The 15,937-nt window shown below is 50.2% G+C and overlaps 1 protein-coding gene across 3 annotated transcripts; it reads right to left on the bottom strand.

Moving 5' to 3' along the window:
- Nucleotides 1-1,377: 1,377 nt before the first annotated feature.
- Nucleotides 1,378-15,391, bottom strand: LOC120950398 (integrin alpha-PS1). 3 transcript variants are annotated; one of them, XM_040368398.2, is made up of 9 exons: nt 14,348-15,391; nt 13,912-14,039; nt 10,908-10,946; nt 9,455-9,582; nt 8,768-9,363; nt 7,244-7,783; nt 6,479-7,166; nt 5,428-5,805; nt 1,378-3,813 (listed from the first exon to the last, which is right to left on the bottom strand). In XM_040368398.2, exons 1-9 carry the CDS (start codon nt 14,560-14,562, stop codon nt 2,893-2,895), a joined length of 3,633 nt encoding a protein of 1,210 aa, XP_040224332.2. In that variant the 5' UTR covers nt 14,563-15,391; the 3' UTR covers nt 1,378-2,892. The 3 variants fall into 3 exon arrangements, with proteins under 3 accessions (XP_040224332.2, XP_040224324.2, XP_040224340.2); XM_040368390.2 differs by having other exon boundaries at nt 10,902-10,946; XM_040368406.2 differs by lacking the exon at nt 10,908-10,946 and having other exon boundaries at nt 14,348-15,389.
- Between the last annotated feature and the right edge of the window lie 546 nt (nt 15,392-15,937).

Raw genomic sequence — 15,937 nt, forward strand, 5'->3', positions numbered from 1 at the left:
TTTGGATCAGTATCAGTTCCAGGACCGGTATGAGTGTAGAATCAACTCCAGAATCGATATGAAATCATGCTTGGTTTGGGTTCGTGAACGGGTCCTAGACTGGTATGGGTAGAGCCTCAGCCTCAGTATCATGTTTTGAAGCCATTAAATTCAGCGTACACCTCAAAAAAAGGGTATTCTTCATACTAAACAAACTTTTAGTTTAGATTTAATCAACTTTTTAATTGTTTTATTGCTCCATGTTCATAAATTCTCTATATTAAAACCTAAATTTCAAATTGGTAATAGCAAATTGAAATTAAATCATTATTTTAATCAAATAAACAGTGATATTGCTACGGTTGAGAGCGCATTACCCAAATGACCGAGAAGATCGAAGGTTAAGTCATGTACTAATTCTGTAACTTATTGTACGTCCCCTGAAAGTCTATAAAAGAAAAATAAAACCGCTTTGCCCGGATGAGATCCTGTGATTGTTCTTGGGTTGTCACTAGTGCCTCGATTTCGGATTCAATATTTATTCCTGTACACAGTTATGCTCACGGCCCATCCAAGTTATTTGGTGACGTTCGGAAAGGGGCAGCACCTAACGTAACTGAGGTTCTAGAACGTTCTCGAGGCGTAGAAACGGAGCAGATAGTGTGCACCTCTATTCCTCCACAGATCCACCGGGGGTTTAAAGATGCTCAAGATGAGTCAGCTGCCAATCCACGTTTGATGTTTCTAAAAAGAGAGGTTGAGATTTACAACATTAAATCCAAGGTTCAAAGACCACGCACTAACCGTTGGGGAGTTAGGTTCGTTCCTGGGAAGAAAAAAAAAGCCCCCCACATCATTCATTAGTTCTGGCTGTTGTTTGCCTTAGTTTGCTTTGCGTTATTAAGCGGTAACGTCCGACGTCAGACGTCCGGCTTACAAAACACCACTGAACCGTCAGCAACACGGATAGCTATGTCCGGCCCGATCAAGTGTAAAAATAATTGACACTCCCTAGTAACGATGGCACGCACTAATCCGCCCCGGGCTGTGCATCCCCAGGAATGGGCTCAAATTGGCTTGGTTGGTATACGCCCCGCCGGTAGCGTCGCGATGGTCGGGGTTTGCCATTAGCGAAGGTGCAACAACACGAACGCGCGCGCGCGCGCGCTCGCAATTAAGAGACCAAACCTCTTATCGCTAATTAGTGCCGAACGCTCCAGAAGCATCCCGCCACTCATTAAAGCATCATCTTGTGACGCCTTTTTATTATGTTTTTTTTTTGTTGTTGTCCCAAATAACCCAACCCAGACTTCACTCATTCACAACAGAAACAAACTTACAACTTCTTACAACAGTTCAATTTCTTTCCTACGAGTAAGTGATATACACGCACAAAAATTTGATTTACAGAGTTTTATAATGTATAAAGTAAATAGCATAACCGCCTCCTCCATTTCCATTTTTATTCGTCTTCTCGTTATTAATGGATGGAATAAAATAGGACCAAAGTTTGATTTTTTGTTTGTTTCGCGTATGAGTGTGCAACCGTTTTGCATCTTCCGCTCGGTTCGCTGTTAGCTCTAGTCATAGCTGCCCCGGCGAGTCTGTTTGTCTGTGTGGACAATTTGCGTGCATGCGAGCGGTATTAAGCCGTTCGCCCGCGTGTTTGTTTCACGGAGGCTACAGTGGCTCCACACAAAAATGGAAATTAAATTAATTTAAGAAAAAAAAAACCCCTACCCACTCGAAACGACACTTGAAGGTGGAGTGAAGGCACATGCACCACGAACCACGTACACGTATAATATACTCTATATCGTGTCACCTCTTATTAATACTGGCACCCTGCGTGTCTGCTCCCACCGGCAGTCTCCTCAGTGTATTGTGCGGGCCAAAATAAAATAATAATTAAAAACAAAAACAAACAATTGGACGAACTGTCTGTCAAGAAGACGCCGTTTCTACGCCCTCGCCCTCATATATCGCCGTATGCACTGGGTGGATGGATGGGGATTTGTATAACTACGCTTGCCTGCAGTGGTTTGCAAAACAGTTTTAAGTCTCTAGTAACCTCGGCCCGTGGAGGGAACGAATTTAAACAAAAAATAAAAAAAAATAGCTAAAAAGTATCGGCTAAGACGCACAGGCACATCCCGTGTACGTGTGTACAGGCTTGTTGGGTGGTGAGGCGTATATCCGCGCACACGACCCCTCTACGCTAAGCTAAGGCCTACCTATATTCGAAATGTTTGGCAAGGTACTAACACGGCGCCATAAAACTTTACTAATGTGCGTATGTATATATATAGATGTATATAAAAAATGGCCCACTCCCTCTATCCTCTGTTTTTTAGTTGTTTTGCTGCTGCGCATCCTTCACTGCGCGGGGCAGTATCGAACGAATTAACTGTCTATCGTAATCATAAATTGGTAAGTCCTCGCGAACAAATTAACCTACTCGCTTAAGTTAGCTACTACAGTCCACGGAGGGAGGGGTAGGTGGTGAGTGGTGGGGAAGAGGAGCACATTGATTGGCACTAGCCTCCCCCTTCCCCATTTCAGCCACCTACTCCCCCACTCCTTTTGGATAAGGCAATTCGAACGGGTCGAAAATAGAAAAAAAAAATCGGAACCCTCGGAACATGTCACGTTCCCGGCACCATCGTCCCGTAACGGTTGGAAGACAACGCCCCTAACACACTTAAACGTTAAACGGCTCATTCTCGTTAAGTAACAAAACGCTCACAGCTTCCCCTTCCTCCCCATCCCCGTAGTGTAAAGTGCAACGAACGGGGAAGGGAGATGTGTGTCGGGTAAAGCGAAAGAAAATGGCACAATTGAATGCTCTGGAGTACGTGTCCGGCGGAGTGGTGTGGGGGTCCTGAAGGAACCCTTCCCCCTGCTTCTTCGCGCCTAGGAGCGCCGGCCAAGGAACGGTTTCCGCTCGGCCGTACCGCCCCCGCTGCCGTTGGTGTCGTTCAGCTCGTCGTAGGTGCCGCCGCCGCCTCCCCCGCCGCCGGACGGGTCGCGGCGCCGCTCGAGATTGCCGCTCAGCGTCGGATCGTCGCCGGTGTGCCGCTTGCGGCGGAAGAACCCGCACCGGTAGAGCAGGTAGGTGAGCGCGATCAGCACCAGCAGCCCGGTAATGGCGGCGATGAGGATGATCCACCACGGCACGTCCATCGCGACGATCGGCGGCCCCATCTCCGGGAACGCTTCCGTGCGCACGGTCAGGCTGGCTGGCTGGTGCGCCTGGTCGAGCAGCTCGTCGATGCCCTCGACGACGAACCGGGCGCTCGACCCGATCCGCACCACGTCGACCTGCGCGTAATCGCTCACGAGCGTGGCGTTCCAGAGCCGCGCGGTCACGGTGACGAGGGCGTGCGATTTCGGCCCGAGATCGTGTATCTTGCACACGATCCGCACGCACTTGGCCGTCTGGCTGGCACAGTCCATCTGGACGGCGCCGTCGCCGGCCTGCGGGCGCAGCACCATCGCCCGGTCGCGGCGCACGCGGCCCGCCCGGGTGTAGTTGGCGCTGCGCAGCGCCGTGAACGGGCTGGGCGGCGCGCTCGGCCCGGTGCGGCTCGGCAAACCGAGCGGGTTGACGAGCGGGACGGAATCGCCCCCGGCGACAACGGCACCGTCCGGTTCGTCCTTGCGCAGGACGTCGCAGGTGCTGCGCCCGTCACCCATGATGCCGGACATGTCCAGCACGGGCAGCGCATCGAGGTAGAGCAGCCACTTGCCCTGCGGTTTGTTGTTGGCCACCTGCAGCGGCCAGTCGATCTCCAGCCGAACCATCGGTGCACGCCACGGCCCGTCGTTGTAGATCTGCAATTGGAAAGGGTTGGGGGAGAGGTTTGGGTGAGTTTTTGGCATTGATGCATGAGGACGTGTGGGGGTTGCGATAAGGTACGAGTGGCCCACAGTAGCTGAAGATAAGATGTGATGTAATAATCAATCCGTCAATAAAAGTCCGATCTTCCATCGATTGCGCAAACGTTACGAGTTATCATCGTATCACCTTTTCTATAAACTGCCACAAATATTGTACCTTAAGCGTTGTTCCATAGTAGACTAAGGTACCTAAAAACGAAGTGATGATGTATAAATGCAACGACTGAGAAAATAAGAAAGTCTCAAATTTTATCAAAAAATGTGTTGAAACTTCTATCAAACTTCCTGTTTTTACGATCAATTGAAAATATGATTTTTCGACGGCCAACAAAGTACGAAGGTCGAGCACTGCACACAACACTTCATGAAGACTCGATCCAAACACAGTCTCAGCTGGCAAATCCGACGTTTGGGATTACTCAGCCAGCTATTTGTCAGCGTTTAAAAGCATTACGCATGATCCGGAAGACCAACCAACCAACTGAAAAATTGGATCGATACATGGATTACCTCCAAACCAGATTTTACTTTTTATTGTGAACGAATCCACAATCTGCCGAAAAGATGGGAAAATTTCTGTTATACAAAGTGACTGAATTCACTTTTCTGAATAAAATCGATGTCTATTCAGGCCTATGAAACATGGAACACCGTAAAAAACGTCCAAACTTATTTATAGACCTGATAGTTGAACAATGTTCAGAAAGCACCTTAACATCGTTTACTTGGGCTCGAAAACGGTGTATAAGCGCCACTTCCAACAAACAGCTTAGGACTTCTCTTTAGGAAATTACTCAAGTCCGCGACCCCAGCAACTTTGGTGGACTTATAGAAGAATTGGACCTTCAGGTCATTTTTGGAAACCAAGTCAAAATTCATCTTTATGCTCTTTGAAATCCCACAGAATCTTTCATCTATTCTTGAAAGATCTCAATATGATATCAATGCTTCTTCTTCTTGTTCTTATTCGTGGCAAGACATTGAGTTTGCGTACCTAGTCAGCGACGGGCAAGTGAAAGCAAAGTGTATGGTTGCTGGTTGTCACCGATGTTCCGTTCTTCGCAGGTTTTAATGCTTTCTCCAAAAGCTGGTTGGTCCATAACCTTCGATTAGCCTTTGATTTAATGCAATTTGATGACGTCTGTTAATCAGCAAATTGATAGCAGAAGCAAAATAGCTCAATAATGTTGGTTTCCATCTTACCCCATGACAGGGTCTCCGTCTTTGCCAGGTGGGTGTCATGATGCTTAAAGCACCAGAACATGAGATTTGTACTTGATTTTATTGCCGTTTTTACCAGTTGCTGAATATTTACGACACAAATGTTTACGTGTTTAAATTCTTGGAAATAGTGTTGGAGAAAAGAATGCTTGGCGTATTTTGCCTTTCTAGAATAAGACCTAAAAGGTTCTAAAACAGACTTTTGTTGAGCCTGATGCCAACAAGTGTTTGCTGTGCAATGCAAAATGCGAACTTTGGACTATTTAAAACACGAAACGTTGCACTTTCTAAAGTTACACGTTATCCCCCTCTAGCCCCCTCGCTTACCTGATACTTGTGCTGCACGGGCATACCGATCTCGTCCAGCGAGTGGATCGCACTCTCGCCCATGATCTGCTCGCCGCCCCCGCCGTAAAACACCTGCTCCGGCAGCGCCTTGCCGCTGATGCTCAGCTTGACCGCGCGCTGAATGCGCAGGTTCAGCTGCGCCCGCGTCCTATTGCCCGTGTCCTGCGACGTGGTGTTGACGAACACGGCCAGCGCCACGTGCTGCGAGAGACCGTTCGGGCCCTTGCTCGACCCGTACTCCTCGAGCGAGCGGGCATCGAACCGCAGCGACAGCTGCACCTCACCGTTCCGCTTCAGCGGGTTGCCGATGCTGCAGTCGACCATCGTTGCGTTGTGTGCGCCGCACACCGACGAGCCCTGCGTAGGGAATGGGAAAAGGAATTTAAATGCGGCTGCTTATAATGATTAGTGGTGCAAAATGTCATAACCATCACGAGATGTACACCAACGAAAACAATGAGCATGACCGTGGTAGCTTGATGCTCATTGCTGATACTCCATGAAAGTGCGTCATGACATGCCGAACGGGACATGCGAATGCTTGAGTCCAACGCAATGCTCTTACTGACCAGCTTGATGCCGTTGCAATCATAATTATGACTTTTTAGTGGCTGTGAACAGTGCTGCCAATCAGCAACACTCATAACTAAAACGGCTCAAACCAGCTCACAACTGAGATGATCAGAGGTGAGACTGAAACAGTTGGAGGATCAATCACATGCTGATCATCACAGTAGAGCTCGTGACGCTGACATTATTTTGTATCGGCCGGAATTTGTCATGATTATGTCAGTAACATTTTGCAGAACTGATCACAGTAAAAAAAAGTCATGACAAAGTGACTGACCAAGCGTTGGTTGCTAAAATGTCACGAAGCATGCATTGGTCACATCAATCGTTTTGAGTATCACCTCTGATTATCGCAATTGAGTGCGTTACGCTGACATGGATTTTGTTTCCGTCAGATTTTTTTATGACATTGACATTTTGCAGCACTGCTGATGATGATAGGGATGGTAAAATATCATACCTTCGAGCCGGCGTACGTGAGGGAAGCATCGTGCCGCACGTACAGGTGCGTTTCGTACGCCGAATCGGCCCGATTCTGTACCGTCAGGGCCAGCGTCAGCGTCCGGTCGAGCCCCAGCACCAGCTGGTACTCGCCACCGGCGGCGCCACCGCTCCGGGCCAGCCCCACCAGCGTCGCGTTCTGGATGACCAGGGCCGACTGGCACAGCCCGTCCACACCGCAGTCCTTCTGAAACGGCATGGTGTACGTGCGCTCTGCCGCCGTCCGGTTCAGGATCGGTTCCAGCCGGGGCAGCTCCCGCTCCTTTCGACCCCGGCGTCCACCAGCACCGGTCCCACCGTTCGCACGCTCCTCGTCGAGCGTGTAGCTGATGCGGAACTGGATCGGGTTCTGTATGTCGCGCGTGCCCTCCTTCAGGTACGCCGTCACATCGTGGCACACCGGCCTGCCGCTCACCGCCAGCCGGAACCGGCGCTTCAGTATGTTGGTGCGCGTCGCGGCCGCACCCGGGACGGCCGGGGTCTTGTCCGCGCCCGGCCCACCGCCGGTGCCGAAGTACACGCGCGAAAACTTGTTCAGAAACGTTTCCGCCTGGATGGTGCAGCGCAGCTGCAGGGACGAGTCCGCCGACACGTCGCCCTCGCTCAGGGACGCATCGTCCACCGCACTGCACGCCCGGAAGCTGAAGCTGCGGGGTAAAATGAGAATAAAGTCAGGTTAAAAGATGGAGCGCGGATGGAGCAGGGACGGGCACTCCCCACTTACCACGTGACGTTTGCGGTCGGATCGGACGGGCAGCCGACACGGGTCGGATCGATCGAGCCCGGCTCGCCCGCCTGCTGCTCCTCGTACGTGCGTATGTTGATGATGGGGCGGGCGAGCAGCGCCACGACCCGATCGCTAGCGTACGAGCCGATGATCAGGTCGGGATAGGAGTTGCCGTCCAGATCGTGCCCACCGTCGAGCGAGCTGCCAAAGGTGCGCCACGGCGTCGCGAACAGCTCGGACGGATCGATCGTCTGCACCGGCTCGGGCGACAGGGCCCCGTCGGGCGTGCCGAAGTGTATGTACACCCGGCCACTGCCGGCCGACTCGTACGGTGCCCCGATCGCCACGTCGTCCAGCCCGTCGTGGTTGAGGTCGCCACAGTTGGCGATGGCGGTGCCGAACCGCGACTCGAGCCGCCCGGTTAGCCGCTGGTCGTACTCGGGCCCGAAGCTGGTGCCCCGGTTCAGGTAGACGTACACCGCGCCTCCATCGGTACGGTTGAAGTAGTTCGGGGCGCCCACCAGCAAGTCTAGCCGGCTGTGGAAGAGAGAGAGAAATTCGATAAAGTAAAAATGTAAAAAATAATAAAATAATGCCACATTTTTGCGCGCTGCAACCGTTCCGTAAATGGGGGGAAGTCGACCTCACTTAACCTTCGCGACAGTCGGTGCCGCATGAGTGCCGTGGTTTGCGCGAGCGCGGGGTGGGACTACTGGGGGACACGTGAGCATGGGGCGTATGCAAAACTGATAGCAGCCGCTTGGTTCGGTTCGAATTCCACGGATTATCAATGGCTGGAGCGTCGCCGGCGCGGCAGCACAACTAATAGAGCAAATATTGAACCTGGCGGAAAGGGGGGGATGAAGCTTTCGCGCGCACAAAACAACACACACACAAGCGGGAGTACACGTCACTGCGGGCGCGGAGAAAAGCAAACGTGCGATATGCTGTGTGTGCGAACTAAACAGAGCTTATCAACGGGAGGGAGTGAAAATGATAAAAATGGCTCATGTTTGTGCTAACAGCTGCCCCCGGCGGTGGTTTCGGACCAGTAAGCTTCCCCTATGAGTCTGTCCTTCGTCGGCAAGGAAAGCAGCGTAAGCAGATTTGCCAATCTGGCGAGAAGCTTGATTCATCCGTACAATGGGAAGAGAGTTGAGTCAGAGAGTTCCATCTCGTGGAGTATTTTAAGATCGATGGAGGGGTTTTTCTGGTGTTTTGTGGTGATATACTGGCTTTACGAATTCACGCGAAAAAGGTTGATCATGCACTTCAAACAGTGCTGTTTACAAGAGCAGCATCGTACCGATCGATACCAATCGATGATGTAATGCACGCACCGGGAGGGCCTGATGACGTGGCGAAATCGCAAGCAAACGAGATCGTGATTTTATGATTCTCACCACCCCGCCCCAATAATGCGCATAATTCCCGACGGCTCGCTCGCGTTATCAGCGATAAAAAAGCCTCAAACTAACGAGATAATATCCCATCTCCTCCCCCTCCCCACAAAATGCTTACCCATCGCCGTTGATGTCGGCCGACGCGAGCGTACTGCCAAAGCCGGACCCGAACTGTTCGCCCCGCAGCGACACGACATGATCGAACGGGTTGCGCTTCTGCCGGTTGGTAAAGATCACGACCTCCCCGTTGCCCTGGGCGGCGCGCGGCGCACCGCCCGCGTACGCCATGTACTCGCCGAAGAAGCGGCCACCGGTGACGGCCATGCCGAGGTAGCTGTAGTTCGGCACCGGCGAGTGCAGGTTGTCGTGCGGCGCAAAGTACTGGAACTTGTCGCGCGACAGGAAGCCGCCCTCGATCGCGACGTTAAACAGCGTGCCCTTCCAGGTCATCGCGCCGGGCGTCCCGATCAGCGCGGTACCGTCCGGCAGCACCGCGCCGGACGTGCCCGACTGGCAGAACGCGTACTGCTGGTGCTCGCGCTCGATCGACCGGCCCCGGCACACCTCGACCGCGAAGCCGAACGAAAAGTCCTCGTTCAGCACGTAGCAGACGCCCTGGCCGAGGTACAGGCCGGGCGAGCCGGGCCCGGACGCGGTGTACGCCAGCGACTGCGGGTTGTTGATTTTAATGTACCGATGCGCGCACACAAAGATCTGCGACGAGAGAGAGAGAGAGAGAACGAGAATTAGAAAATTGCTTTTTGTTCTGTTGCGGTGTTGTGTGAAATGCGTCTGCTCTGCTTGCCTTGTTCTCCTGGCCGCCCGTTTCGACCGTGACGCCCAGCCACTGGTTGTTCTTGATTTCGTCCACACCGGGCGGCTCCAGGCGGGACTCCCCGTCGCCCAGCAGCTCGTCGTCGTCGAAATCGTCCGCTAAAAGCCCGCACGCAAAGAGAGAAAGTGTCGAGCGATTAGTATTCGGTTTCGATTTCCCACCACCAAGCGCTCGATACGGGCGCCGCAATTTAGTGCAGGCAGAATCAAATCACACGCAAAAACGAAAGAGCGAGAAAGCTAACGCTAAATTAAAGATCAATCGAAGTAAAACTATAAATAAGCAAAACGCAATACGCCAAACAATTATACAAAAACGATTTACAGGCAAAAACGGGCAACGATGCAACAAAATGCAACAGAGTAACAGTGATGCAATGAAATAAAAAAAAAATACCACATTGAACGGGTTTAAGAGCAAATCGAAATCGAATCGAAAATATTAAATAAAAAATACATTAAAAAAAAAACAGAACATCTTCATGCCAATGGGGTGTTAAAAAAGATGCAAATGAATGTAAATTGTAAAACTGTTTAACTTCAACGATACGGGCATGCGCGAAGGAAAGGGAAGGGGAGGGTTTCGGGAGGGTGATAAGCGTTGGGAAATGGGCTTTTGAAAAATTTTAAAAATAACGCACTTAAGGGAGCGAGGGAAAAAAACGGGAACAAACTCAAACACCAAGTTGGGACCAAACCCTACTCACTCAATCGCGTACGAGGTACCGTGCTACTCGGAAGAGAAAGAGACAGAAAGAGAGAGAGACAGAGAAGGAAAGAGAAAAATGCCCTTAATCAAAAACAGGCAACCCTTCTTCTTTTCGATAAATTCGATACGCATTCGTGATGAAACGGGACCGTCTGCACTGTGCACCCGTAAGCAAACACAAACACAGCGCGCAATATGGGGAAGGAACTGGATCAGGGTGTGAGGGGGGGGGGGAAGATTTTGAGGACCGGAAACATGGGGGGGGGGGGGGATTTGCTGCCCATTTGCTTTTCCTCGATCGAGCGCAGGCCGCATGCCGCAAAACGAACTAATCAGGCGGCGATACAACTATTTGCACACTAATTGCTATGTTTTGTACGCTTAAACATGGTGATCTGAATAGCAAGAGCGCTCCTTGGCTGCTGCCTAATCGGTACGATAACATTAATGTGTTTTTTGTTGTTGTTGTATGTTTAGTGTGTGTATGTGTGTTTTGTGTAAATATAATGAAAAAGAGAGAGAGAAAAAGAAAAACATAAAAAATTAATCATTCCAAGCTAATATATATTTATACACGAACGGGATCGAACAACAAGAAACAACAACAACAAGATAAAGATGCAAAACCAAACAAATGGCATAGAAGAGAATGAAATTGGATTAGAATAGAGTAGAAGAAAAATAAACCCAATAGACAGGCTGCACTTACACTTACTGTACGCTTGGCGAAAGGGAAGATACTTCCCGGTGGGCGCTAGTGACGAATAGCGTAAGAAAAGGAAAAAAAAGGAGGAAAGAAAGGGGTTGGTTTTTGCTTCATTTTTCTATTTCAAAGCTGTTTTACAGATCTTGTAATCAGTGCTGCAAAATGTCACTGTCAATGTCATAAAAAAAAATGTCAGCACCACGTGCTCAATTGTGATAATCAGAGGTGATGTTCAAACAGTTGGTGTGGTTCAATACATTCGTTTGGTGAAAAATTTTGCAACCAAAGCTTGGGCACTCACTATGACATGACTTTTTTTTTGTTTTACTGTGATCAATTCTGCAAAATGTCACTGAAATGTCAAGTCATGTCAGCGTCACGAGCCTCTACTGTGATGATCAAAGGTGAGACTCAAATAGTTGGTGCGACCGTCACACTTTGTTCAACCAACTCTTGGTCAGTCACTTGGTCGTGACGTTTTCTGCCTGGTGATCATCACGATAGTCATGGGAGATATGTGGTGCGTGCGGGTGGTTCCTAGCAACAAAATGACCATGTTTTGTCGCTCTGTTTGACCCGACAGATCATCAAAGCAGACAGAGAAATCATGCTCATGTTATTACTTAGAACTACTTGCCTAGTATGTCCCAAGAATGTCGTGATCATCACTGATAGAAAATGTCATGACCAAGTGAGTGACGAAGAATTGGATGCTTCAAAGGTGACAACCTAGCATGTTATTGGTCCACCAACGGTATGAGTCTCATCGCCTGATCATCTCAGTTGTTACACGTGAGCTGACTTGAACTTCGTTTCAGTCGAGACTGTTGGTGGTTGAAACTTCGGCATGCCACTTTCATTGAGTATCAGCAATGAGCATCAAGCTACCACGGTCATGTTGATTGTTTTCGGTGATGACCATCATGACATTTTGCAGCACTGCTATTAATAGCGCTATCGTTTCCTTAAAAAAACGATTGGATTGGACTTGCACCAATTCCAATTGCTGAACAATGGTTTCGCTATGATTACGATAAAATGTCATGTTTCGATCCCAGCAGTCAACTGTACTGAATGAGATTCAGTTAACAGCATACTTGCCACAGGAAAGCATTACTGAAATTATCAGCTAAAACAAAAAAGAAGTTCCGTGTGTACAAGGTAATGGCAAAACCCAACATAAACAATCAACCCAGAAGCATTGGTTCACGGTTCCGTGCGTTTTTTGAAATGTTTATATGAGTGTGTGTTTGTATGTGTGTGGCGAGAGCGCGCTGCTCACACTAGAACCGAACCGAACGAGCACGGTTTAGCGAAACAAAAGTCCCGCAACACCCTCCTTAAGCCCATTGCCTTTTACGGAACCACCCATTCCACCATCATCACCACCATCCGGAATGGCACCGGAATGTAATTAAATCAAAACACCCGTGGCCGGGAGGTTTCTCTTTTTTTGTTTTTTGTTTTTGCTCTGACGGATACGCGCCTGAAGGTGCGAAAGGTCTCTTATGTTACGCGATGGGTGATGGGTGGTGGAGGCTGACAGGGAGGAGGGTATAAACATAAAACCGTCCCAGCACCAGCAGCAAGAAGCGTGTGCTGTTGGTTTGGTCGTTATGGTTTTGTTTTATGAAACGCTCATCATAAAACGCGGGGCAGTCGTGGAAAGGGGGGGTGAAAAGGATCGTTTTTCGCGTGCAGCACAAAATCTCCGCGAAGCGACGAAGCCGCAGACAGAAAAAAACAAGCAGCAAGCGCGGGAAGAAAAGGGCGCAACCATTCTTCCTATGGCCGCTGGAATATTTCGAGTGTCCGGGCGAGCACGTCTGCCGTTTGCTTGCAGCCGGGATTTTATAAATATAACTATAGTCGCACGGGGTAAGCGCGACAATAAAATAGCTCGATGCGGTCAATGTGTGTGTTTGCGGTAAAACTCCTATCCTGCTGCTGGTGCTGCTGCAAAACATCTGGAAATAATCCGGCGACCAACTGGAGAGCATTAAAACGGGATTACGACGCTGCAACGGCTTTGTGTGTGTGTGTGTGTGTGTTTCTGGCTGGCTACTACTTCATCTTCTAGCTATATATAATTGGTTGCTGTTGTTTTGCTTCCTCCTCGGATGCTGGCTGCGATTACACGGGATGAGATCATCCCGGCGTCCCGGGCGTCAAGTGGATATGATGCCGCCTGCCTATGGCGGATGCACCTCCATCGTCGTCTTTTCGCTGGGCGCGCGATGTTTCAGCATTTTTGTTCGCGCCTCTCTCTCTCGTTGCCTCCCCGCCCGTGTGCCCTTTTTCCTCTCCACTCCATCACACCGAAATGGCTCGTTGCCATTGTTATCCAACTGTTTAGGCGAGCAGCGAAGGGGATTGAGTTTTCTTTTTTGTGGATTGGGTAAATTTGTTCTGCCAGTCACCGGCAGCATCCACGTTATCGATAGGCGCACACTTACACACACACACACACACACGAACGCAGACATTAAGGGTTGATTGGTGAGGTTGAATGGTGGCAGGGCGCATCGAGAGATTGAAGGTTTCTTTTATTGCTCCCCGCATCGTGGCGCGGAGGTCAGGGCGCTGTTGTTGACCCTTTTGGCGAAGGGAATGCTGCTGCCGATGCTGCTGGCACTAAAACTTTACGCTTAAACGTGAATCTGTTTAGCTATAAAATTCGAATAGCGGTAAATTGAAGATTGGGTAGGAGAATGGCACAGCACATGGGACTTTCCATGTATCGATTCGTTTCGTTTTTTACAATCCTACATGAGCTAACATGAAACCTTTTGCGCCCATCACCGGGAACTAAACGCTTCTGCCATAAACATATATATATAAAATATGCTCACACTCTCCACAACTACTACCACCACCAACACCACCCACTTGAAAAAAATACCCAACCACCAAAAAAAAAACGGATACATAGCAAGAAGAAGCCCCCAACACCATCCCTTTTCTGTGGCGCCTTTCACGCTCCACCACCGCGCGGCTGCGGGCGTTCACTTACACCGGTGGCCATCGGTGATGACCTGCGTGCAGTCGTCCTGCGCCAGCGTAATCGGACACCGGAACAGGGCGCCCGAGTGGTTCGAGCCGGGCTGCAGATTCTGCCCGAGCGGTGCGCCCACCAGCATCCTATAAATGTATAAAACACACACGGGGAACGGGTTTGCCAGCGAAGGGTTGTGTTGTTTTTTTTTGTTTTTTTTTTTTTTTTTTTGCACCATCAACCCACCCGGAGGGCAAAATGAAACGAAAGGGATGGGAAGAGGAATGGACAAAACAAAGAAGAAAAAGAAAAAGAAGAAGAAAGAGAGAACAAAAAACGGGTTAGCGTGTGTCTGGGCAAGTTCGTTCGTTCGTCACCTTCTCCCTTCGCCCGAAACGGCACTTGCATTTGCATTGGTGCCACCACTCGTCCACCGTCCCGCCTCCCCACTTACCAGTGCGTTGCATTTCCGGCCCCGTTGCGTCCGCCGGCACCGCCACCACCACCGACCCGCTGGCTGTGGCCGGCGACCGAGTAGCCAAAGTAGGAACCGGGCTGGCCCTGCTTCTCCAGCATGTGGCGCGTCTCGAGGTTGAAGGCGAAGGTGCGACCGGCCAGCACCACCACCACCACCACCACCGCCGCCGCCGCCAGCGCCAGGTGTGTCATCTCGGTTCGCTCACACGCACGCACACAGAGACACAAGTGCAGGCGCGCACGGATGGGCGGATTGATAAAACGAGGGCGAATTTCGCGGCCGTGCCCAGGTGACCACCCCGCGACCGACCACCCCTATGCACTGGGGCGCTTGGGCAGACGGGTGTTTTTCTTTTTGACAGGGTACGGGGAAGAGCGGGGCTAATAATTAAAACCAGCCGCACACACACACACGCGCGAGAGTGGGTTTGGGATGAGAGTGGGTAGCGGGACCGACAACTACCGAGCGCCAGCGGGAAAATCGTAACACATTTTCATTCACAAAAAAATAATGAAACGCTCACAGACAAACACACACACACACGGGACGCTGGCTGGCTGGGTAAAGGAAAACAAACACACGCGGGGTCGACACGGAGCACAACAAATACAGCACGGGAAGGGTATGGTGTGCGTGTGTGTGCGTGCGTGTGTATTTTCACCGTGCGTTCGGATGAATGAGGAATGTCGAGCGGGTGGTAGGGGAGGGATGGGAAAGGAGGAAAGGAAGGTGGCGTACGGGGTGCGGGTTTGCTGCAGCACGGAACGCGGGAGAGGTACGCGCTTGGCAAAACTTTGGCCGAGTATGGGAGGCCCAGGGAGCGTTCGTTCCGAGCCTGGGCGTGCGTGCGAAGAAAACGGTACTGAAGCAAACGGTAGACCGTTGGCTCGGTCGCGGGTGGCTCCTGGACGACAGCGTGCAGCGCCCGTCGTGTATCTCGCTTGCTGTTTGGTGTGCCGGTCTCGCTCGCTCGCTCGGTCTTTTGCCCGTCGCTGCTCGGTTCGCTCGTTCGCTCTCTTTCCCGCTGGACAGTGGGCGCGAGGTAGTGTTGGATGAGAGTATTTTTTATGTTTTTTTTTAATATTTTTTTTTCAGTAAGATTGAGATCAACAATTTTTCGATGGATTCATTTTTTGCTATTTATTTTTGATCAATCAATATAATCTCCACCAGATACAATTTTTCATCCGAACCCTATCTTTGGCCATGGAACAGGTTCAGAACCTGTATCTATCTCCTGTAAGGCCCGTGTCTGTGCTCCATCGGATGCGATTTTATCGGAAGGCCTGTCAAAATTTTATATGGAATTTGACAGATAACGTCGGACGTGCGATTTCGTCGTACGACGGAATCAAAAATTTTTGATTTCGTCGGACGCCGCATCCGATTTTATCTGTCAATCTAAACTCAGGAATATAAACTCAGAAAAGAGTTGATTTTACAAGAAATGTTAGCGCGAAAGTAAACAAACACAATCTTGTTAGAGCCATGGCGAATTCACGTGTTGATGATGAAAAACTTATAATTTTGGTACAGGAGCATCCTTTTCTTTGGGATCTTCGCGAT

Source organism: Anopheles coluzzii, chromosome X (assembly GCF_943734685.1).
Source record: "Anopheles coluzzii chromosome X, AcolN3, whole genome shotgun sequence".
NCBI classification, from domain to species: Eukaryota; Metazoa; Arthropoda; class Insecta; order Diptera; family Culicidae; genus Anopheles; species Anopheles coluzzii.